This window comes from Cynocephalus volans, chromosome 3 (assembly GCF_027409185.1).
Source record: "Cynocephalus volans isolate mCynVol1 chromosome 3, mCynVol1.pri, whole genome shotgun sequence".
In the NCBI taxonomy this organism is placed as follows: Eukaryota; Metazoa; Chordata; class Mammalia; order Dermoptera; family Cynocephalidae; genus Cynocephalus; species Cynocephalus volans.
Window position 1 is genome coordinate 97,443,506 of NC_084462.1, and position 24,516 is coordinate 97,468,021.

At 35.6% G+C, this 24,516-nt stretch overlaps 1 protein-coding gene across 1 annotated transcript in view; it reads left to right on the forward strand.

The window, feature by feature from the left end:
• The window catches only part of FSIP1 (fibrous sheath interacting protein 1), a 189,319-nt gene extending 164,811 nt beyond the window's left edge, over positions 1 to 24,508 (forward strand). Inside the window, exons 10-11 of the mRNA XM_063090071.1 lie at positions 4,932 to 5,442; positions 24,465 to 24,508. Coding sequence (XP_062946141.1) covers positions 4,932 to 5,442; positions 24,465 to 24,508 — 555 coding nt within the window. The remainder of the gene's footprint in view (positions 1 to 4,931; positions 5,443 to 24,464) is intronic.
• The last annotated feature ends 8 nt before the right edge of the window (positions 24,509 to 24,516 follow it).

The window sequence follows — 24,516 nt, forward strand, 5'->3', positions numbered from 1 at the left end:
TTTGATTCTCACAATAGTCATTTACTGAGTTTTACTGTGGGTAAGGCTCTGCCAAGTTCCAGTGTTGAAGTTTCTGATTTGTATTGCCACCCAGAAACACTATAATTAAATTAGTTTAATTTGAGGGCTTAATGTATTTGATTCACTCTGACTTATATGCTGTTTTGAGACCAGAAAATTTTTAGTTATTTTTGTAAGAGGATTGATATTGTGAAGAAGTGAAAGAAATAAAAGTTCTCTTTTTATTGTTTTATTTTTTATAATTCTGCCCAGGCTACACTCTAATGTCAATAGAAAACTTTATTCTTTTTATTTATTTGTATTTTTAGCGTACTTGTTCATAAAAAGCAATTTTAGAACTCAAAGTTTATTTAGAGATCGTCTTCTTCAATTTCTCATTTCACAGATGAAGGAGATGAGCCCTTGAGAACTTAGGTGACATGTTCAAGATGGTGAAGCTTGGACAGAAGCCCAGGTTCTGTGTTTTCTTACCTATCAGCCTGCTTCCCCCAAGAGGATCAGGGTAATTGTAGTTCAGCTTATTTCTGTGTACACACAGGCTGAAATGTGTTATGATATTTCTCATTTTTACCGTGGACACAGTGAAGCTTCAGCTTCACGATGACTTACTTGTAGGAGGTTTGGAGTAGGGAGAGGAAGTCCGATTGCAATCAGCAAACATTTCTATAAGCATTTCAGGTTAATGACCTAAAGAGATACTGTAAGAGATGGACTTAACTCTCCAAGACTCCAGTAATTTGTTGCCATCTTTTTCACATTATAAAAATCAAGAAACTGACCTGTACGTATTTTTTTTAATTTTTATTTTTTGTGACTGGCCAGTACAGGAATCAATCCTGGGCCTTGGTGTTATTAGTACCATGAACTGAACTAACTGGCCAGCACTGTACGTAATTTTATAAATTTGTAATTTTGTATTCTTTTTTAAAAAAGTGTCCTCCCCTGACTTTCTAAGTTTCTGGCTCCATGAAAGTTGGATCTGCTTCTCATGTCTGAAGACAAAATCAGTTGGGAGTTACATTTACATATTTCAAATGCCAAAGTCCAGCTTCAGTGAAGGGTGGGTACCTGAAAAGGGATGGAGAGGGTCGGTGAAAATAACAAACACAGACAGAGACCTCAGTGCATCAGTATGCATGTTCTCTCTCTGCGGGCTGTCAGCGTGTTGCAGCTGGAGCCCAGTGGAGCATGAGACAATGCCTTTTATTTAGATTTTTCTTTGCAGGGGGGTTTTGGGTACTATTTTTATTGTATCAGCAAGCTTAAATCAATAGTCCAAAAAGCAGGGAGGAAACTTTTTTAGAGGTCAGCCAGTCCTTTCCTTTTGTCAGCATGTCTCAGGTGATCAGCTTGTGCTTCTTTTTCCTGGAATCAGGTTATCAGATCGAAACCATCCCTTCATTGTCTTGAAGTTATCTTGTGACCTTTTCCTGTTAGCAAGCTGTGGTTAGTATCCACCAGCAAAAGCAACTGCTCGTAGCCACAGTCCTGCCAGCAGCTCTCCCTCTGGTGGCCTTGCCAACTCGGAGAGGGCAGCCCAAGCTATTCCTTTCAGGACTCCACCATGGCGTGGACCGCACCATTCAAATTTTTATTTTTTATTTAAAATTTTTTATTTTAAAATTTGCGTACATTTAAATTACTTCAATCCCACTGCTGGGAATATACCCAGAAAAATGGAAATCATCATGCTGAAGGGATACCTGTACTCCAATGTTTATTGCAGCTCTATATACAATAGCCAAGAGCTGGAACCAGCCAAAATGTCCATCATCAGATGAGTGGTTAAGGAAACTGTAATACATCTACACAGTGGAATACTACTCTGCTATAAAAAAGAATGAAATACTACCATTTGTAACAACATGGATGAACTTAGAGAAAATTATATTAAGTGAAACAAGTCAGGCACAGAAAGAGAAGTACCACATGTTCTCACTTATTTGTGGGAGCTAAAAATTAATAAATAAACACACAAACAAATAAAAGGGTGGGGGAAAGAAGACAGAATAACCACAAAAATTTCTTGAACTATTTAAGCCAAGTGCACAGATATGATGTGGTGGGGGGAGGGGAGGGGTTGGAGAGGAACGGGTAAAGTGGTGTGAAAATCAAGTACAATGTATTTTGAGAAGTAAAAATAAAAAAAAAATTAAAATAAACCCCAGGAAATCTGAATAAATTATAGACTTTAGTTACTAATAAATTTATCAATACTGGTTCATTAATTGTAACAAATGTATCACATTAATGTAAGATGTTAATAACGGGGGAAATAGGTGTGGAATATACAAGTATGGGAACTCTCTGTAATATCTTTGCAGTTTTTATGGAAATCTACAACTGTTTTAAAATTAAAGTTTATTAAAATACAATTGTAATAAAAAGCAAAAATAAATTACTTTTAGTTTTATATTTTAAAAGTTAATTTTAAGTTTTATTATAGTAACAAAATAGTTAAAGGAAAAGTTGTGTTAAAATGTTTAAAACAAAAATGGCAACACCTTTGCCTTTGCCTTCCTCACTTCTTGGTTTGCTCTCCAGAGTCAACCACTTTTAATTCCTTTAGCTGTTTTCCCCCAATGTTTACCTCTATATTGTTTCTTAATAACTTGCTTTTAGTTGATTAATTTTAGATATATATAATAGAGTTCCTGTAATGGTAGCTAGGGATTTAATTTTGCTACTCCAAGCACCCCTACTCTTTCCTCTTATTTCCCCAAAATAGTTAAATCACAATTTTTGGTTACTTCAATCATCAGTATTTACATTATGGTAAATGTCTAAATATTACTCACAACAGAAGCAAGTACTATCCTATGCTGTCCTTTCTTTTATAACTTTTTGTTTTTCCCAGAGTTTATAATTGCTTTGCTTTTCCTTTTGCTTCATTTTCTATGTATCTAGCCAAATACATCATTAGAAATGCCAAGCATCTATCCTATTAATATTATTTTTGGAAGTGGTCAAACATACCACATAATCTACTTCCCTTCCCCTTATTACCTAGAAGCCTCCATTCCATAATACTTTATCCTCCTGCTCCAATATGGACCGATTTTTTCTAGCATCTGGAAATTTCATAATGATAAGCCTTTGGTGAGAATGCTTGGTGAGGGTGACATTTAGTGGGATTTTTCTAAATCCTAGGGAATTGTCTGCTCATTATAAGCAATTTTACATAAACACATTTTGAAAGTATATTTTAAGTACCTAATGCCATTCTTTTCTAGTTGACTGGTTTTACATAATGGGATGAAGAGAATGATCCTTATAATGGATAAAGTACCACATCTAGATGCCTGAAATGCCTAGTGATTAAAAGTAGGATTTGCTAATTATCCTGATACGATCATTGCATACTATATACATGTGCCCAAATAATCACATTGTACCTCATAAATATATACAATAAATTTTTTTAGTAGGATTTTCTTATATATAATTCAATTCATTTCTTGATATGTATATTATTGTTAATGTTAGGGTGAATTATCTGAATTTTGAATTCCAGATAATTACTAAGAATATATTCTCAGATAATTTCTTATTATTCTCAAATTCATAGTGGCCACTATGAAAACTAGTCTTAGTATAGGTAAGTTAAATATAATTTTAAAACACATGATATATTTAAAAAGCATGATATAAAACTTGTTTTACATACTATTTTTTTTTATTAGCTGCATTAGAAGCATCATTACATAATAATGGGATGTTAACTATACTAGTTCCAGTAGCAGCTTTTCCCCCTGGTACTTTACACATACAGAATATTAAGTTATTTTTTACTGTGTGCTTTCAAAGTAGACTGATAACATTTCTTATTTTGAAGTAGAAATTAAGACCATTGCAGTTTGTGGTTAAATTTTCTTGTGGGGACTTCTTGTTCTCAGATAATTTAATCTTCCATAGAAAAAGATTAGTATTTTCCGTATAATCCACCATATAAATCAAAGAAGATGCTGGTTCTTTGGAGAAGAAGAGATTTTTTCAGTTTGTTTAATATACTTTAATCACTTTTTTTCTGAGATTGTTGCAACTCAAGTAGCATGCTGTTCAGTTGAATTTTTGTAGAACATGGCTTTATACTTCTGATTGATTTATTTTTATTTATTTCCTGAGAATATCACTGGAAGAAAGAAATGTTTTTAAATCCTTAAGATCTTGATTGAAACACCCATGCCTAGTCAACTTTACAAGCAGCGATTAAATATGTATGATCAAATTTTTCTCCCCAAATGCACTGCTCCTGGAATGACCCTGGCCTCTGCCTAGACCTGTAGTAACTACACATTTCAGGATGCACCACCCCTTCACCCTTCCTTTTCTGTCTTCAGCAGTATTGTCTGCTGAAAGTTGTGGACAGACATCGGGAGGGTGAATCCCCAGGGGCAGGGGTAGTCTGCCCTGTTTTCCTGAGTTTTATTTATTTTTTCCACAGTTAAGGAATTGGGTGGTGGTGGGGGTTCACACAGGAGTGGTGAGGACAGAGGCACACCTACTGGAGATTAGGGCAGGATTTCTGGCTGTTTATCAAACAGCTGGTTGCCTACTTCCCTGCTTGATGACCCAAGAAAATCAAAGGTGTTTTTCTAATATCTCCATTTCAGCTCTAGATACTTCTATGTTAGTGGTTAATTTGGTGCAGTAATTAATTTTAATCAGTATTTTAGGATTTGCCCCTGGATTATAGTCAACATGATTAATTCTAAACTTATTCTGTAGGGCTGCTGCATAGTTCCCCTGCACTAGTGGATACTTTAAAATGAATTGTTTTTTTTATTTGCCTGTGCTGTGTGTAAGGGGTTTCCTATTACTTGCATTTATATTGTATTACTGGAAGCTTACCCAAAATAAATGTGTTTATTCAGTCAATTGACTATGAAACTTTTGGTCTGTTTCATCAGTTGGATTCCACATCACTTCTCTCTGAGGAACAGTTAAAGTGTCTTCTGGATGGATGCACACTCAAACAAGAAGCCATCATTAGACTTTCTCCAGAAAGAGAAAACAAAGACATTGAGGATACAACCACTGAGTTTTCCCAGCTTTCCAGATCCATCCTTTCTGAATTACTAAATGAGTCAGAAGCAAAGGTTCAGAAAATTAAGGTAGAAGATGCAAATGTGCTTGAGAATGCAGAATGTGAAGCACCTAAAGACTGTTATCTCACTAAAGCCTTGACTGGGCTTTACATGTCAGAAGCTCTTGTCATTGAAGTAGAAAATATAAAATGCCTCCAGTTTTCGAAGGACGAGGTTATCAGTGACACCAAAGACTATTTTATGTCGAAGACTCGTGGCATTGGGAGACTGAAAAGGCCCTCTTTCTTGGATGATCCACTGTATGGTATCAATGTGAGCTTTTCATCAGAAGACCAACATCTGAATCTCAGCCCTCCAGAAAAACTAAAAACAGGTGAGTCTTGGAGAACGTGTGTTTTGGTGAATAATTCGTAGAAGATCTCAATATAAAGATACTATGGTTTAAAATAGAGTAGTAAAAGAAGGTATATTTCTAAGTCACAGATGGTGTCAATAAGAGCATGCAAACATAAGAACATATTTATCAGTGTTCTTTTGAGATCAAGATTGAAATTAATTCTCTTATGAAATATATTATTCTTGATGGTAATTAATCCTGTCCTCCAGAAAACAATGTTGACTTCAGAGGAAAAGAGAAATCAGTTTGAATGAAGATAAATAAACTGAATAAAATTGCTTAGTATTTTAACTTCTAAATTTCAGTGATAAAAATTTGTTCCAAGGAGTGAATGTGTAAAATGCCATAACTCATTGTGGTTATATTAGTTTCTGTATGCAGACTTCCTTTCCCAGACCACTTTTGTATTCTCAGGCATTTTGTCATGATCCAGTGTTGTGTCTTACGATGGTACAGTAGTACAGGATACAATTACTATGGGCAGGTTCAGACAAAAGCAAATGTTTTAATTATTTATCCATATTAGACATCTATGTCATAATTAATGAGTCTATTTAAATAGCTTCAGCTTTTACCTTGAATGTTGATTTCTCGAAAATATATTATCTATTAAACATACCTATCTATTAATCTATTTCCTATTAAATTTGTAGTTTATTAATTCTGAACTAGCTCCTCTGGAAAACCCCATTTGGATGTGACTTCAAACTGATTTCCTCATCTTTTCCTCTCAGCTCAGACTATTCTCTTGACTTCCGAGTCCTCAGTCACCCAAGCTCAAAGTCTGAGTCAACACTGAATCATCCCTGTCCCTTACTTCCCACTTCCATTCTTCAAGGACCGTTCGCTTTACTCTTGTAGTGCCCATCCCGTCCTTTCTCTTCCCACTATTTCATCTGGACCAGTGTGATAATCCTCCTGTCAGGGCTCCCTGTCTCTGGTCTCTCCCCTCCGCTGGCCATTGTTGACCAACACTGAACTAACTTTCTTCAAGTACAGTTTTGATAACCACACTTCTCAGTTCAAAAATCTTCCCGGTTCTCCACTGCCGATCAATGAAATCTGAATTCTTTCACTTGCTGTTCAAGGCCTCCACAGTCTGAGCTAAAGTTCTCTTCCTAATCAATCTCCAGTTGGTCACCTAAATGTTATTCAGGTTACAGCTAATCTGGTCTTAGGATTTCTAGTGCTTTCCTCTGTCTCTGCTGTTGCTCAGGCCTTTTTCTTCCCAGGGATGTTCAGGTCACCAGTCACTGGTAGTTGAGTTTCAACCCCATCCTCTCTGAATGTAGCCTTCCCTGGTCTCCTCTGCTAAAAGTTTTATTTCTCATCTGAATGTCTAAGCACCGTGGTTCCCTAAAGGATCATTTTACACACACTGCCTCAATAGTGTCATGTACACAGCCACTGTCTCTTCCGTAAAACTGTGTAACCTTTTTAAGAACAGAGATTCTGTCTTGCGATTTCCTGTTACATCTTCCATGTTGTCCAGCGTTCTTCCTTAAACCAAGTGCCTGTTTAATAAATAAAAGAATTTAAATTTATATCCAGTTTAGAATAAAATACTGAAAATATGGTTTATATCTATTCGTTACATTATGAATAGAAGCAGGTAATGTTGCTTAAGAATTGTGTGTCTCACATTCTATATAAAGATTTGAATTTTTTCCTCTTTTAAATGGAATTTCACAAACTATAGTGTTTTTTATTAATATTATGTTTAACTGACAAATCATAATTTTATACATTTATGGGGTTAAATATGATTTTTGATATATGTATATACTGTGGAGTGGAATGATTAAATGAAGCTAATTAGCATATCCATCACCTCACAATTTTTTGTGTTAAGACATTTGAGCTTTCTTCTCTTAGTTATTTTGAGATATACAGTACATTATTATTGACTATCGTCACCCTGATGTACAATAGATCTCAACATTTGTTTCTCCTGTCTAACTGAAACTCTGTACCCTTTGACCAACAACTCTCCATTCACTCTGTCCCCCTCTCCACCACCTAGCCACTGGTAACTTTCACTCTACATTCTACTTCTATGAGTTTGACTTTTTAAGATTCCACATATAAGTGAGATCATGCAGTATCTGTCCTTCTGTGCCTGGCTTCTTTCACTTAGCACAATGACCTCAAGGTTCATCCACATTGTTGCAAATGACAGAATTTCCTTCTTTTAAAAGGCTGATTAGTATTCCATTGTGTATATGTACCACATTTATTTATTTGTTCATCTGTCGATGAAGTCTTAGGTTGATTCCATATCTAGGCTATTGTGAACAATGGTACAATAAACAGAGGAGCACAGATATCCTTTCGACATATTGATTTTAATTTGGTTGGCTATATACCCAGAAATGGGATTGCTGTATCATATGGTAGTCCTACTTTTAGGAACTCCAACAGTTTTCTATAATGGCTGTATTAATTTACATTCCCACCAACAGTGTGCTAGGGTTCCTTTTCTTCACATCCTAACCAACACTTGTTATCTTTCATCTTTTTGATAATAATAGGTGTGAGGTAATATCCCACTGTAGTTTTTATTAGCATTTTACCCAATGATTAGTGATGCTGAGTATTTTTTTCATAAATATGTTGGCCATTTGTATGTCTTTTTTAAAGTTATGAATATTCATGAGATACAAAGCTAATTGTCACCCCTCATGCCCATGATGTGAGGGCCAGATTCATACTGGCAGCATGCCCATTACCAGAAATTACTTTTGTACCCCATGCCCCCCACCCAATAATCCCCCAACATCCCTCCCCCTTCCCCCCCACTGCATGTTGTAGCCCTAGGAATGTTCCCTCCCTCTGTAAGACCAATGCACTACTGCGGTCTTTCTTTCCTTCCTTCTTTCTCTCTTAGCTCCCACATATGAGTGAGCACGTGCGGTATTTATCCCTCTGTGCTTTGCTTATTTCACTTAACATAAGTTTCTCCAGGTTCATCCATGTTGTTGCAAATGGGAGTATTTCATTCTTTTTTATGGCAGAGTAGCATTCCATGGTGTATATATACCACAGTTTCCTTAAATCATCCATCAATGGACATTTAGGTTGGTTCCAGGTCTTGGATATTGTGAACAGAGCTGCGATGAACATGGAAGTGCAGATATCCCTTCGACATGATGATTTCCATTCCCGTGGGTATATACCCAGAAGAGGGATTGCTGGATCATTTGGAAGATCTATCTGTAGTTGTTTGAGAAACCTCCATACTATTTTCCACAGTGTTTGTGCCACTTTACAGTTCCACCAACAGAGTAGGAGCATTCCCTTCTCTCCACATCCTTGCCAGCATTTGTTCTTAATCATCTTTTTGATTATAGCCAGTCTAACTGGGGTGAGGCGATATCTCAATGTAGTTTTAATTTGCGTTTCCCTGATGACTAGTGATGTTGAGCATTTTTTCATGTACCTGTTGGCCATTTGTATGTCTTCCTTTGAAAAATGTCTCTTCAGCTCCTTTTCCCATTTTTTAATTGGGTTGTTTTTTTTTTTACTGTATAATTGGTTGAGTTCTATGTATATTCTGAATATTAATCCCTTGTCGGATGCATAGTTAGCAAAAATTTTCTCCCACTCTGTAGGTTGTTGTTTCACTCTATTGATTGTTTCCTTTGCTGTGCAGAAGCTTTTTAGTTTGATGTAGTCCCATTTGTTTATTTTTTCTCTTGCTGCTTGTGCTTTTGGGCTCATGTTCATAAAGCCTGTGCCCAGACCTAGTTGCTGAAGTGTTTCACCTATATTTTCCCTTAATAATTTTACAGTTCCAAGTCTTATACTTAAGTCTTTAATCCATTTTGAGTTGATTTTAGTGTATGGTGAGAGATGCATATCTAGTTTTATTCTTCTGCCTATGGATATCCAGTTTTCCCAGCACCACTTGTTGAAGAGGCAGTCTTTTCCCCAATACAGATTTTTGTTGCCTTTGTCCAATATCAGATGGGTGTAAGCCTGAGGGGTGGTTTCTGGGTTCTCAGTTCTACTCCACTGGTCTCAATGTCTATTTGTATATCAGTACCATGCTGTTTTGGTTACAGTAGCTTTGTAGTATAATTTGAAGTCAGGTAGAGTTATGCCTCTGGCTTTATTTTTCTTGCTAGGGATTGCTTTGACTATTTGGGGTCTTTTGTTTTTCCATATGAAAGGTAAGATTGTTTTTTTCCATTTCTGTGAAGAATGTCATTGGTATTTTGATGGGGATTGCATTGAATCTGTAGATCGCTTTGTGTAGTATAGACATTTTCACAATGTTAATTCTTCTAATCTAAAAGCATGGACTATCTTTCCATCTTTTTGTGTCTTTAATTTCTTTCAGAAGTGGTTTGTAGTTCTCATTGTAGAGGTCTTTCACGTCCTTGGTTAAATTGATTCCTAGGTGTCTTTTTTATTGTGACAATTGTAAATGGGCTTACTTTCTTTATTTCTCTTTCTGTTAATTCATTATTTGAGTATATAAATGCTACTGATTTGGAGGCATTTATTTTGTATCCTGCCACATTACTGAAGTTATTAGCCAGCTGTAGGAGTTTTTTGATAGAATGTTTAGGTTTTTCTATACATAGTATCATGTCATCTGCACATAGAGAAAGTTTGACTTCATCTTTTCCAATCTGGATTCCCTTTATTTCTTTCTCTTACCTGATTGCTCTGGCTAGTACCTCCAGTACTATGTTAAATAGAGGTGGTGAGAGTGGACATCCTTGTCTTGTTCTTGTTCTTAAGGGAAAGACCCTCAGTTTTTCCCCATTCAGAAAGATACTGGTGGTGGGCTTGTCATAAATGGCTTTTATTGTATTGAGATATTTTCCTTCTATACCTAATTTGTTGACAGTCTTCATCATGAAGGCTGTTGAATTTTGTCAAATGCTTTTTCAGCATCTATTGAGATAATCATATGGTCTTTGTCCTTGATTTTGTTGATGTGATGTATCACATTTATTGACTTTTGTATGTTGAACCATCCTTGCATCCTTTGGATGAATCCCACTTGATCATAGTGTATAATTTTTTAAATATGTAGCTGTATTCTGATTACTAATATTTTGTTGAGGATTTTAGCATCTAGGTTCATCAAGGATATTGGCCTATAATTTTCTTTTCTTGTTGTGTCTCTATCTGGTTTTGGTATCAGAGTTATATTGGCCTCATAGAATGAGTTTGGGAGAGTAGCTTCTGTTTCAGTTGTTGGAAATAGTTTGAGGAGATTTGGTATTAACTCCTCTTTAAAAGTTTGATAGAATTCAGCTGTAAAACAATCCAGCCCCAGACTTTTCTTTGTTGGAAATTGCTAATTACTGCTTCAATCTCCTTGATTGTTATTGGTCTGTTCAGGTTTTCTATCTCTTCTTAGTTCAGTCTTGGTAGTTTGTATGTGTCTAGAAACTTATCCATATCTTCCAGATTTTCATATTTGTTGTCATACAGTTGTTTATAATAGTCTCTAATGATTCTTTGTATTTCTGTGGTATCGGTTGTAATGTCTCCCTTTTCGTTTCTGATTTTTGTTATTTGGGTCTTCTCTGTTCTTTTTTTTGTTAACCTAGCTTATTTATGTTCTTGAAAAACCAACTTTTTTTTTGTTGACCTTTTCTGTTGTTTTTTTGGTTTCTATTTCATTTAGTTCTGCTCTGATCTTAATTATTTCTTTCCATCTACTACCTTCAGGTTTGGATTGTTGTTTTTCAGGTTCTTTGAGGTATAGTGTTAGGTCATTTATTTGAAGTCTTTCTGTTCTTTTGATGTAAGCATTTATTGCAATACATCTGCCTCTTAGTACTGTTTTTGCAGTATCCCACAGGTTTTGGTATGATGTATCTTTATTTTCATTAGTTTCTAGAAATTTTTTGATTTCCTGTTTAATTTCTTCTTGGACCCATAGGTCATTCAAGAGCCTATTATTTAGTTTCCATGTGTTTGTATAGCTTCCAGAGTTTTGCTTATTGTTTATTCTCAATTTTAGTCCATTGAAGTCTGAAAAGATAGTTGGAATGATTTCAGTTTTTTAAAATTTGCTGAGTGTAGATTTGTGACCTAATATGTGGTCTGTGCTGGAGAATGTACCATGAGTTGATAAGAAGAAAGTGTATTCTTAAGTTGTTGGGTGAAATGTTCTGTCTATATCTGCCAAGTCAAGTTGTTCTAAGGTGGAGATTAAATCCTGTGTCTCTTTGTTGAATTATTGCCTGGAAGATCTGTCCCATACTGATAGAGGGGTGTTCAGATCACCCACTATTAATGTATTTGGTACCATTTCTTTCTTTAGGTCTAAGCATGTTTGCTTTATATATCTGGGTGCTCCAGTATTGGGTGCATACATGTTTATGATTGTTATGTCTTCTAGCAGATAGATCCCTTTATCATTATATAGTGGCCTTGTTATTTTCATGTTTTTTGGTTTAAAGTCTATTTTGTCAGATATAAGAATAGCTACTCCTGCTCATTTTTGGTTTCCATTTGCATGGTATATCTTTTTCCATCCCTTCAGTTTTAGTCTATGTGTGTCTCTACAGGTGAGGAAGGACTCTTGAAGACAGCATATACTTGGGTCTAGCTTTTTAATTCATTCAGTCAGTCTGTGTCTTTCGAATGGGGAGTTTAGTCCATTCACATTCAGGGTAGTTATTGACAAGTGTTGCTTAATTCCTGCCATTTGATTGCTTCTTGTTTAGATGGTTTAAATATCTTTTGATCATTACTTCCCCTTTTATTTCTCTTCTTCAATGTTAGCTGGAAATTTAAGGTGGGATGATGTAGCTTCTTTCTCTTTCTTCCTAGCATTTTTGTTTTAATGGTGGGTTTTGCTCTTTCTTGTGTATTTGTGATAGTGGTCACCCTTATTCAGATTCCAGATGAATGACTCCCTTGAGAATTTCTTGCAGAGCTGGTCGTGTGGTAGTGAACTCCCACAACTTTTGTTTGTCTGGGAAATACACTATTTCTCCCTCATTTCTGAAGGAGAATCTTGCTGGGTAAAGAATTCTTGGCTGGGAATTTTTTTCTTTTGGTATTTTGAATATATCATTCCACTTTCTTCTGGCCTGTAGGCTTTCAGTTGAGAAGTCTGCTGTTAGTTTGATGGGGGTTCCCTTATAAGTGACCTGACACTTTTGCTGCTTGTAGAATTTTCTCTTTGTCTTTGAGCTTTGCAAATTTAATTATAATGTGTCTTGGGGAGGATCTTTTTGAATTGAATCTGTTTGGGGACCTTTGAGTTTCCTGGATCTGAAGGTCTGTATCTCACCCTACACCTGTGAAGTTTTCTGTTACTATTTCCTTGAATAGGTTTTCAATACCTTTTCCTTTCTCCTCCCCTTCAGGAATACCCAAGATTCGGATGTTAGACCACTTGAGGTTGTCTGTTCTCTCTCTTATATTTTCCTCATTATTTTTAATTCTTTTCCCTTTTTTTTGTCTGCCTGAGTTGTTTCAAAAAGACCATCTTCAAGCTCTGAAATTCTTTCTTCTGCTTGCTCTGCCCTGCTGCTCAAGCTCTGAGTTATGTTTTTTATTTCATTGAGTGAATCTTTCTTTTCTAGAAGTTATGCTACACTCTTTTTTAAGGTATTAATCTCTTTGTAGATTTCCTTCTTCATATTCTGGATATTTTTTCTTGTTTCATTGTGTTCTCTAATTGAGTCTGCTTTTATTTCTTCAAGTTTTCTTAAAATCATTGCTCGGAATTCTTTTTCAGACATTTCAAGGATTCCCTGTTCCATGGAGTCTGACTTTGGAGCATTACTGTATTCTTTTGGTGGTGTCATTTCTTCTTATTTGTTTGTACTTCTAGTATTTTTTTGTTGACATTTGGTCATTTGGTAGAGGGTTTGCTTCTTCTGTTACCGTGAGGTTGGCTGTGGAGTGGCCGTGGTTGCTACTGTGGTGGTGAATTATCTTTGCTTGGCAGTAGGCATGGTGGTGGGTATGTTAAACCACCTTGGGTCCTGTTCCAGAATCTGTGGTCATAGAATAAGCCCCTAGTGCTACGTGACTCTGTTGGGCTCACCTTGATGGGTCAGACCCTACAGGCTGGTGCTCCTCTCTGGGTCCAAGGAGGGAGGAGAGGTTGCCTCTAGCCATGTGGTTCTGCTGGGCTCACCTTGGCACGGGCTGGGGCATGTGGCCTGGTGCCCCCCTCCTAGTCCAAGGAGTGGAGAGTCCAGGCTGTGATTCTTGCTCTGTATGTCTTCTTATGAAAAATGTGTGTTCAGGTCCTTTGCCCATTTTTTAATTGGTTATTTGTTTTCTTGCTATTGAGGTGTTTGAGTTTCTTATATGAGGAGTCTTCAAAAAGTTCATGGAAAGATTTGTATTACCTTTTAATTCTCTTTTTCCATGAGCTTTTTGAAGTGCTGTTGTATTAACCCCTTATCAGATGTGTGGTTTACAAATATTTTCTCCCACTTTGTAGATTTGTCTCTTTATTTTGTTGTTTCCTTTGCCATGCAGAAGGTTTTTGTTTGATACAATCTCATTTGTCTATTTTTGCTTTTGTTGCCTGTGCTTTCAGGGTCATATCCAAAAAATTATTGCCCAGACAATTGTCGTGGAGCATTTCCCCTGTGTTTTCTTCTGGTAGTTTTACAGTTTCAGGTCTTATATTTGTCTCTAATCCATTTTGAGTTGAATTTTGTACATGGTGTGAAATAAGGATCAATTTTCATTCTTCTGCATATGGATATCCAGTTTTTCCAATACTATTTACTGAAGAGAGTGTCCTTTTCCTGTTGTGTGTTCTTGGCACCTTTGCAAAAATCAGTTGACTGCAAATGTGTAGGTTTATTTCTGTGCTTTCTATCCTGTTCCATTTGTTGGTGTATCTGTTTTTTTTTTTTTTGCCAGTGTCATGGTGTTTTGATTACAATTGCTTTATGATCTATTTTGAAATCAGGGAGTGTAATGCCTCCAGCTTTGTTCTTTTTGCTTAAGACTTCTTTGGTTATTTGGGGTCTTTTGTGGTTCCATATCTGTTTAGGGATATAAAGACTATTATTATTATTTTTATTTCTGTGAAAAATGATATTGGAATTTTAATAGGGATTGCATTGAATCTGTAGATTGCCTTGGGTAATATAGGCATTTTAACAATTTTAATTCTTACAACCCATGAACACAGGATATCTTTTCATTTATTTGTGTTTTCTTTAATTTCACTCATCAGTGTTTTATTGTTTTTAGTATATAGGCCTTTAACCTCCTTGGTTAAATTTACTCGCAAGTATTTAATTTTTTTGTTGGTAATGTAAATGAGATTGTTTTCTTAATTTCTTCTTTTGAATAGTTTGCTATTAGTATACAAAAATACTACTGATTTTTGTATCTTGATTTTATTTATTTATTTGTTTATTTTGTTTGTTGAGTTTTATTTTTTATTTATTTTTAAATTTTAACTTCTCAATATACATTGTAGATTTTCATGACCCTTTTATATCCTACAACTTTACTGAATTTGTTTATCAGTTCTAACAGTTTTTTGGTGGAGTCTTTAGTGTTTTCTATATGTACTATCATGCCATTAGCAAACAGATTATTTCACTTTTTCCTTTTGTGTTAGGATGCGTTTCATGTCTTTCTCATTGTTCTAGCCAGGACTTCAGTACTATGCTGAAAAAAAGTGGTAAGAGTGGGCATTCTTGTCTTGTCCCTAATCTTGTAGGAAAATCTTTCAACTTTCACCACTGAGTATAATGTTAATTACATATTTGTCATATATGGCCTTTATTGTGTTGAGATACATTCCCCCTATACCTAATCTGTTGAGAGTTTTTATCATAAAATGATGTTGAATTTTATCAAATTTTTTCTGCATCTATTCAGATGATCATATGGTTTTTGCCCTTCATTCTGTTGATGTGGTGTAGTGCATTTATTGATTTGCATATGTTGAACCATCCTTGCATTCAGAGATAAATCTTACTTGATCATGGTGAATGATTCTTTTAATGTGCTGTTGAATTCTGTTTGGTAGTATTTTGTTGAGGATTTTTACATCTATGTTTACCATGAATATTGGCCTATAATTTTCTTTTCTTGTAGTGTCTTTGTTTGGCTTTGGTATCAGGGTAATATTGGCCTTATAAAGTGAGTTTGGGAGTCTTCCCTCCACTTCAGTTTTTTGGAAGAGTTTGTGAAGGATTGGTATTAGTTCTTTAAGTGTCTTTTAGGATTTAGCTGTGAAGCTGTCAGGTTTTGGGCTTTTCTTTGATGGGAGACCTTTTTTTACTGATTCAGTCTCCTTGCTTGTTCGTTGTCTGTTCAGATTTTCTATTTCTTCACAATTCAGTCTCAGTAGGTTTATGTGTCTAGACACTTATACATTTCTTCTAGATTATCCAATCTGTTGGCATATAATTATACATGGTAGTTTCTTATTATCCTTTGTATTTTTGTGGTATCAATTGTAATGTCTCCTCTTTCACTTTTGATTTTATTTATTTTAGTTTTCTCTTTTTTTTCCCTAGTCAGTCTAGCTAAGGGTTTTTCAATTTTGTTTATCTTTTCAAAAAGCCAACTCTAAGTTTTGTGGATTCTTTTTTTTTTTTCTGTCTCTGTTTATTTCTGCTCTGATCTTTATTTCCTTCTTTCTGCTCACTTTGGGCTTAGTTTGTTCTTTTTCTGGTTTCCTGAGGTATAACATTCGATTGTTTGAGTTCTTTTTTCTTTTTTGATATAGGTGTTTGTTGCTATAAATTTCCCTCTTATGACTGCTTTGTCTGCATTTCATAAGTTTTGGTATGTTGTGTTTCCATTTCTGTTTGTTTCAAGGTATTTTTTATTTCCTTTTTGATTTCTTTTGTGACCCCCTGGTTAGGAGCATGTTGTTTAATAGCCATGTATTTATGAATTTTCTGAGATTTCTCTTGTTATTGATTTTTAGTCTTATGTCATTGTAATCAGAGAAGGTACATAGTATGATTTTAATTTTCTTAAATTTGTTAACAATTGTTTTGTGGCCTAACTTATGTTCTACCTTGGAGAATGTTCCATGTGTGCTTTTGAAGAATCTGTATTCTGCAGCTTTTGGACGGAATGTTCTGTATTTGTATGTTAGGTCTATTTGGTGTAAAGTGTAAGTCAAATCTAATGTTTCCTTCTTGATTTTCTGTTTAGATGATCTGTCCATTGTTGAAAGTGGGGTATGAGGACCCTATCATTATTGTATTGCAGTCAATTTTTAAGTGATTTTTTCAGATCATTTAACAATTGTTTTATATATTTAGGTGCTCTGATATTGGGTATGTATATATTTACAATTGTTATGTCCTCTTGATGAATTGACCTCTTTATCATTATATAATGATCTTCTTTGTCTCTTTTTACAGTTTTTGACTTAAAGTCTATTTCTCCTGATATAAGTATAGCTACCCCTTTTCCTGCTCTCTTTTGGTTTACATTTGTGTAAAATATCTTTTTCCATCCCTTCCCTTTTAGTCTATGTGTGTACTTACTAGAAAAATGAATCTCTTGTAGGCAGGATATAGTTAGATATTGTATTTTTAAATCCATTTGGCCATTCTATGTCTTTTGATTGGAGAATTTAATCCATTTACACTCAAGGTAATTCTTGATAGGTAAAGACTTGCTACTGCCATTTTGTAATTTTTTTTTGGTGGTTGTTTTAGATTCTTTGTTTTTTCTTCCTCTTACTGTCTTTTCTTTTATATTTTGTGCAACTACTATAGGTTTTTGCTTTGTGTTTACTATCAGGCTTACATAAAACAAAACATCTTATACTTATAACAGGCTGTTTCAAATTGATAACTTAACTCTAGTCACATGCAAAAACTCTACACTGTCATTTCCTCTCTCCCACCTTTTATGATTTAGATGTCAAAAAATTTACAACCTTTTGTAATTTGTATTCCTTAACAATTTATTGTAGCAACAGTCATTTTTAGTAGTTTTATCTTTTAATCCTCATAGTAGAGATAAAATTGCTTTATATGCAATCACTGCAGTGTTAGAGTATTCTGAATATGACTATGTATCACTTATATCATTGAGTCTTTTTTCTTGTGTATGTTTTATGTTATTAATTAGAAGCCTTTAATTTTGGCTTAAAGAACTCCCTTTGAGGGATTCTGCTGAGAATTTGCTGAAAGCCATATTGGAATTCTCTTAATATATGTTTCTTAACTCTTGCTGCTGTCAGAGTTCTTTCTTTGTCTTTGATTTTTAATAGTTTTATTATGATATATCTTGGTGCATTCCTCTTTATGTTGAATTTATTTAGAGAACTCTGAGCTTCCTGTACCTGGATGTTGTTATCTTTCCCCAGATTTGGGAAATTTTCAGCCATTATTTTCTTAGATATGATTTCTAGGCCCTTTTTTCTCTCTTGTCTTTTTGAGACTCCTGTTGTTTGAAAGTTAGTTCTCTTGATGGTGTCCCATAATTCACATAGACTTTTTAAAATTATTTTTATTCTTTTTTTTTTTTTTGCTCCTTTGACTGTATAATTTCAAGTGTCTTGAAATTGAGCTCTCTAATTTTTTCTTCTGCTTAAGTGTCCTGTTGAAGCTTTCTATTGAATTTTTCAGTTAACTTATTGTATTATTTATCTCTAGGATTTCTGTTTGTTTTTTAAAATAGTCTCTATTTCTTTGTCAAGTTTTCATTTTGTTTATGGTTTTCCAAATTTTATTTAATTTTCTGTTTGTATTTTTTGTAGTTCCTTGAACTACTGTAAGAGGATTATTTATTCTTTGTCACTCATTTCATAGATCTCTATTTTTCAGGGTTCATTATTGGAGCTTTATTAGTTTCTTTTTATGGTGTCATATTTCCCTGATTTTTTGTAATCCTTGTGTCTTTACATTAGTGTCCTCACATTGGATAAATGGCCACCTCTTCCAGCCTTTGCAGGTGTTCTTTGGCAGTGATAGACCTTCACTATTTAGTGTAACCTGGGTTTATGGATGGGCCAGCTGGTCGTGACCCCAGACCAGCAGACCTTGCTGTTGGGTTTTCTCAGGCTGGGCTGCTGCCTGTGCTCTGAGGGGTAGTGAAATGTCTGGCTGTGCTACACAGTCCAATGAGAACACTGGCTGGACTCTGCAGTCAGGTGGCACTGCTGACTGAGTTCTGTAATAGCTTCTGATTGGGCGGGGTTGCAGGTTGTCTTCCCTGGCTAGGCAGTACTGCTATTTGTAATCTGTAGCTGGGAAGGGCTGTGTGCTGGGCTCTGAGGCTGGGTGAGGTCTCTGGGTTCACTTCTTGGCCACTTGGGATGGGCAAGGCCATAGGCTATGATCTACCAAAATGCATGGATGTGGACTTGCCTCCTGCTCTGGGGAAGTGTTAAGCAGAGCATCAAGGCTTTGCGGGGTTACCACTTGGCTGCTGGAGTTAGGCAGGGCTGGGTGCTTCCCTCCACAGATATTTGCTGACCTGCACTTGCCTCCTGGCCTGAGGAGGGCTTAGGAAGAAGACCAAGGCTTGTTGGGGTTGTTACTTGGCTGCTGGAGTTGGGTGGGGCCAGATGCTCCCCTCTTTGAATAATTGCTGACCTGCCCTTGCCTCCTGGCCTGGTGAAGGATTAAGGAGATCACCCTTAATTCTGGGTGGGGAAGCTGGCTAGGGACTGGAGCCTGGCAGACCTGTCAACCATGCTTCCCGCAGAGTGATGCTGTTGGTTAGTTTCCCTGGTAGAGTGCCTCTGTTGGCTGAAATGCAGAGCCATTGCGAAGATCTGTGTGCTGGCCACTGTGCTTTGTTTCCAACTGACCCCAGGAAGTCTAACCCTGCCAGTACTCCCACTGTTTCCTGTGGGGTGAGAAAGGAGTGGGCCTTCTATGAAAGGTTCCAGAATGGTGGGGAAACTGAATGTCTGCCATCAACTCTCTTTTCCCACTGCAGAAACTGTGGGCCCAGGGGAATCCTCTGTATGTGTGGCCCTGTGCCAGCTTGGTGGTGGTGGGGGTCAATGTGATCAAAATGAAACCATTCCTCTTATTCTTCAAATGTGGCTTTTCTCAGTCCTTTGGTCCAAGGAGGTGTCTCAGCCTTCCTCCCAAGTTCAGGGATATTTATGAAGGTATTCTTGTCTGTGGATAGTTGTTGGTAGGATTTTTATGAGGGGGACAGGAGCTGGAAAACTCCTATTCTACCATCTTCCTGACCAGAACTTCAAGATATAATGTTTTTATCCAGCTGCAGAATTCACTTACAATATGCAATTTAGTTAGATGGGTATGGTCTGCCTTCCCCCTACCAGTGGTCTTTGTATAATGAATAAATTATGGAAACTTTGTTCTACTCTAAAATTGCAGTGTATTTTCTTTTTTTTGGACAAAGGGTTTTTATTAGAGAGAAGGTATATCTGAATCTCCTGTTTGTCTACTGTAATCAAATACTAAATTTGATGCAATGGTTTGTTGTATATGGGGTCTCATTTCCACGGGGTCAGTTGTGTGTGTTGTGTTTGTGGGGTTTAGAACAGTACTTTGCTAAGATACAAGTTATTTACATGTGAACATGAGTGGCACTGATGTATATCTGTCACAGAGTTGAACATGACAAGATGGAATGAACCAGAACTTAATGTGACTTAATGGAAAGACGCTATGGAGGCACAACACATGCCTCATGATCATACCAGATAATCTTAATACATGATTATAACAATTAACCCTTGTGAGTATAGAGGATTAAGTTGGAATAGATGTGAATTTGTGAACCATATTTTACTTTCTGCTTATTACATAATAAACTCTAAGGAACAAGTCCTACGTTTATCATTTTGAGTACATGTTAGAGTATCTGAAGTTGGAGGTGTTTTACTAACCTCGGCATCTACAATAGTTAAAATAACTTGCTCGTCAGTTTTATTCTAAAATACTAAATTGTACGTTATGTGCTTTCTACAAAAGTGAATGCCAAAACTGAATGCTATACCAGTTTTCTTGGCAAAAAACCCTTTAAAGATGTGCCTATAACAAGGAGTTGCTATGTGTTCAGCTGTTACATTATGTTCTGGCAGTTTCTCAGGAAATAGAAACACATGAATGTGATTGAGATTATATTTCTATAGGCAGACAGGACGGAAATAAAAAAAGCCATTTATCATTTTCTCTTTCAAAAGCGAGTGTTATTGATATATAGTTTTCTTTTCCTTGATAAAGTGAGGTCTGTTCCAAGTATTTCAATTCTACTTCTAAAAGGTAGTAAGATAAGGCTTCAAAAAAAAAAAAAAGAAACAAACCTAATGATATTGAGGATGATTTTAAATTATGATATTGAAAAATAAGGATTTGTTTCACAGTTGTATTAAAAGTTTTTATGTGAAATACTTTATTTTCCATGGACATTTGGGTTGTTTCCCCTTTTTGGCTATTACATGTAATGCTGATATGAATATTTGTCTACAAGTTTTTGTGTGCATGCATGTTTTCATTTCTCTTGGGCATGTACCTGGGAGTGAAATTGCCAGGGATATGGTAACCTTTTTAGGAACTGCCAGACTGTTTTCCAAAGCTACTACACCATTTTACATTCCTATCAGTAGTGAACGAGGCTTCCAGCTTCTCCTGATTCTCTTTTATTGTCTACTTTTATTTGGTTCTGTTGTGAATTCTGCCTTTTCTGATAACCTTCTCACTAAGAGAAGAAAAGTATCTCCACTCCATTTTCATCAGTGTCATGATTTTTTTCTCACTTGGAAGAAATGAAAGGTGATCAGCTCTTACCTACCTTACATATAACATTTACTTTTGGTTTTACCCTACTTCTCACAAACTTAGTAGAAAGCAAAAAAATAATTTTGATGTCTGTCTACAAATCCATGGTCATTTTAGCTCTCAAAACCCAAAAAGTTCTCCCTGAGCTGCAAGCTCAATGTGGGCAGGCACTTTACTTTTGATTTTTCTTGTAAACTTTATGTGTAGCTTGTGGGTGAATGTTCAATAAATATTAAATGAGAATGTGATTATTATCTGATGTGTAAGAGTATTAAATGTCTTATAGTCTGAATTATTTTTCTTAATTATGCACACATTTTAGATTGTCTAACCACTTTGGTTATTGTTTTTATGTACAGATGAACGTGAGACTAAAGATGAGGTAGAAGAATGTAAAGACTTTTAAGCAAGGACTTGCCCGGATGTACTTTTAAGAAAGTTGGTGATTAAGTTAAATTACATGATTTTCCTGAATTCTTTGAGTTTAATGACTGCATCGTAGAGACTATTTCTCAAATAATGATTTTGACATTTGGATTCTCACTTGTGGATTACATTTCCTTGATACTTTTGCGACTTGGGGTGTAATTGTTAATAGTTTTTCTTCATTGAAATTCCTGGGAAAATTGTTTATAAATTTATTGCTAGTCTTGCAACATCAGGGATAATTATAACAACCGTTTTAATGTATGTATGTTATGTTAAAATTAGTTGAAGTGGCATGATTGTTCTGGATTTGATTTTATATGTTTCAACTTGTGATTCAGACAGATTGTGGCCACTATGCATTTTTCTTCTGGCCCTGCTTTTCCTTCTTTACACCTGTCTACTGCCTATTAAATAAATACAGCTTGCCATAGGAAGAAATGAATTTCCTCAACAAAGAAACATTAGGGGAGCCTTTACTATCTTATTAGTGATGATACTTTTTGTAAGTAGAAGTTCAACTGAGTTTTTTGGCATAATACTCTCAGTTTGGGCCTTTAGAATGCAGTTTCAGAGTCTGGGCCTTTTAGAATGCATCAAATAAAGATGAGCTACTTAAAAAAAAAAGGTCTCCAGTACTATTTTAATAGAGGTTTTCTAGTTATAAGTCAGTAACCTCAATTTATGAGAAATTTTTATGTCAACACTTCATGCGATGAATTCCCATTAGAACTAGAAGTCCAATTTGTTTCTGATTCAAAATATGAGCTGGCATTTGTGCTGCCTTTAATAAAATTTAGAGTAATGTAATGTAGCATTATTAAGTTTTCTGGTACACATTCATCCACTGATATTGGATTACATTAATGATTGCTTCCATTGAATTTCCTTGACTTCAAAAAATGAAGAATTCCATAGCTACTATTTTCAGAGGTATCGATATAGGCAGTTTCTTTTTCCAGCCCTTCTATTTCAATTTACTGTTCATTCATATAAAATGATGGTTCATGCTGATGTCAATGGGATACTATGTAATTTATCTTGATGCCAAAAGTTTTACTGTGGTATGCCAGCAGCAGTTAAAAGCCATGATTTTAGATTCTCATAGAAATGACACATGTCACTCCTGTGTGCTGTAGGGTTTGGGTAGGAACAATCAGAGGGCAGAGGTGATATGGGTGGGAATTTGGAGTGGGACAGAGAGGAGCCATCATTGTCCATGAGCTTTTCAGAGGAGCTCAGCTTTCTAAATCCATGCTTTCCTGGTATTTGATGTGTGTGTATAAGAGAGAGAGAGAGAGACAGACACAGAGACACAGAAAGATAGAGAGGCAGAGAGAAGAGAGAGGGGGAGGGAAGGAAGAGGGAGAGTGAGAGAAACAGAGACAGAAATTATTTCTAGACTTGCACTACAAAAACTTATGACTTTATAGTGTGCTTCTGCAAATGGTATTTGGGGCATATTGAGCCTTTCTGTTATAGGAGTTTTGGTGAGGGGAAGGAAAAAAGTGATTTTAAATAATGAGTTCTGCCATTAAAAAAGGTGACACCATTCCTTAGCATGTCAGCTGGAAGGTAACTCTAACAAGGACTGGTCAACTGAATTTATAATATAATTCATCACTAAGGCTTCAGACTTAAAAAAAAGAAAGTAATCCTGAATTAGAGAAAATGTGTTCTTACTTAAAAACAGGTGTTTTTATGTTGTGATTCCTTCTAGGCCTGAGTGCTCCAGAACGAGATACATAATAAAAAGTATAGAGGAGAGAGAGCTAATTAATTTTAGGAATGGATTTAGTAGTTTAAAATGTGAAGTTTTTTTAAAACATATAATTCTTTAAAAAACGACTATTGGCGTCACCTTTATCGTAAATTCCCCTGGGACCTAAAGTTATTGTCCTTCAATCTCACTCTCCCAAAACACATGACAATAAACTCTTGTAGGAGGAAAAAGCTATCATCTCGAGGACATAATTTTAATTTTTAACAAGTCCTTTATTTCAATATAAGCTGTTGATTTAGAGGTCAATCCTGGAGTGAAAATAGAATGTGCCTGGGACAAAAGCTCCTGTTACCAGCCGCTTTTTCTGTCTCATCTTGATTTCAATCAGTTTTGCTCCACTACCTAAAAATGAGTTAGAATTTTCTCCCAGGATCTTTGCATGTTGAACTACACTATGAATCAATGATGTCGGTGTGCTTTGAAGAATTATTTCTTTTAGAACAGTTTTCTTAACTCCACAACTGTTACCAACACTTTCTAGTTCTTGCTTTGTCACCTTGGCACTATAAAGTTATTTGGCAATTTACATTTATATATGATCATGCTACCCAGATAGATAAATGTTTTTGAATGAGAAAGAAAAATCAACAAGGGAGAAATATTGTCTCATTCAGCTAGTCCTTTCTAGTGTTTAACAGACCTCAAAGCCAGACTTATGAGAAATCTTCTCATAAGATTTCTTCTTTGATGTCTTTTTATTAAAACTAGAAATTAATTCGTCAGTATTCTCCATTCATGATTGGCTCATCCAAAACTCAAGGTCTGCTTATTGTAACCCTTTGGACTTCTCTTCACAAAGTAATTTGACATTTACACATGCACGCTCTTATACATTCCTTCTCAATTTTACATTTCTTTTTAGTCATCTGTTTTTGACCAAAGTATTATTCATTCTCCAAAAGATACCTATAATGCCTGGCTCAGCTTTTCAAAGACAATTCCTCCCTCTTACACAGTCCTGATGCTTCTCTACAATGTGCAGTTATGTTGCCCATCCGGTGCCATCATTCATAGGTCAGAAAATGTGGCTGCAAGAGTTACATGTGCTTCACAGCTGTTTTACCCTTTGTGGTCATTGTTCTTTTTAGAAACAGAACTGAACTTTGAAAAGGATTCAGTAATTGACATCTAATGACATTA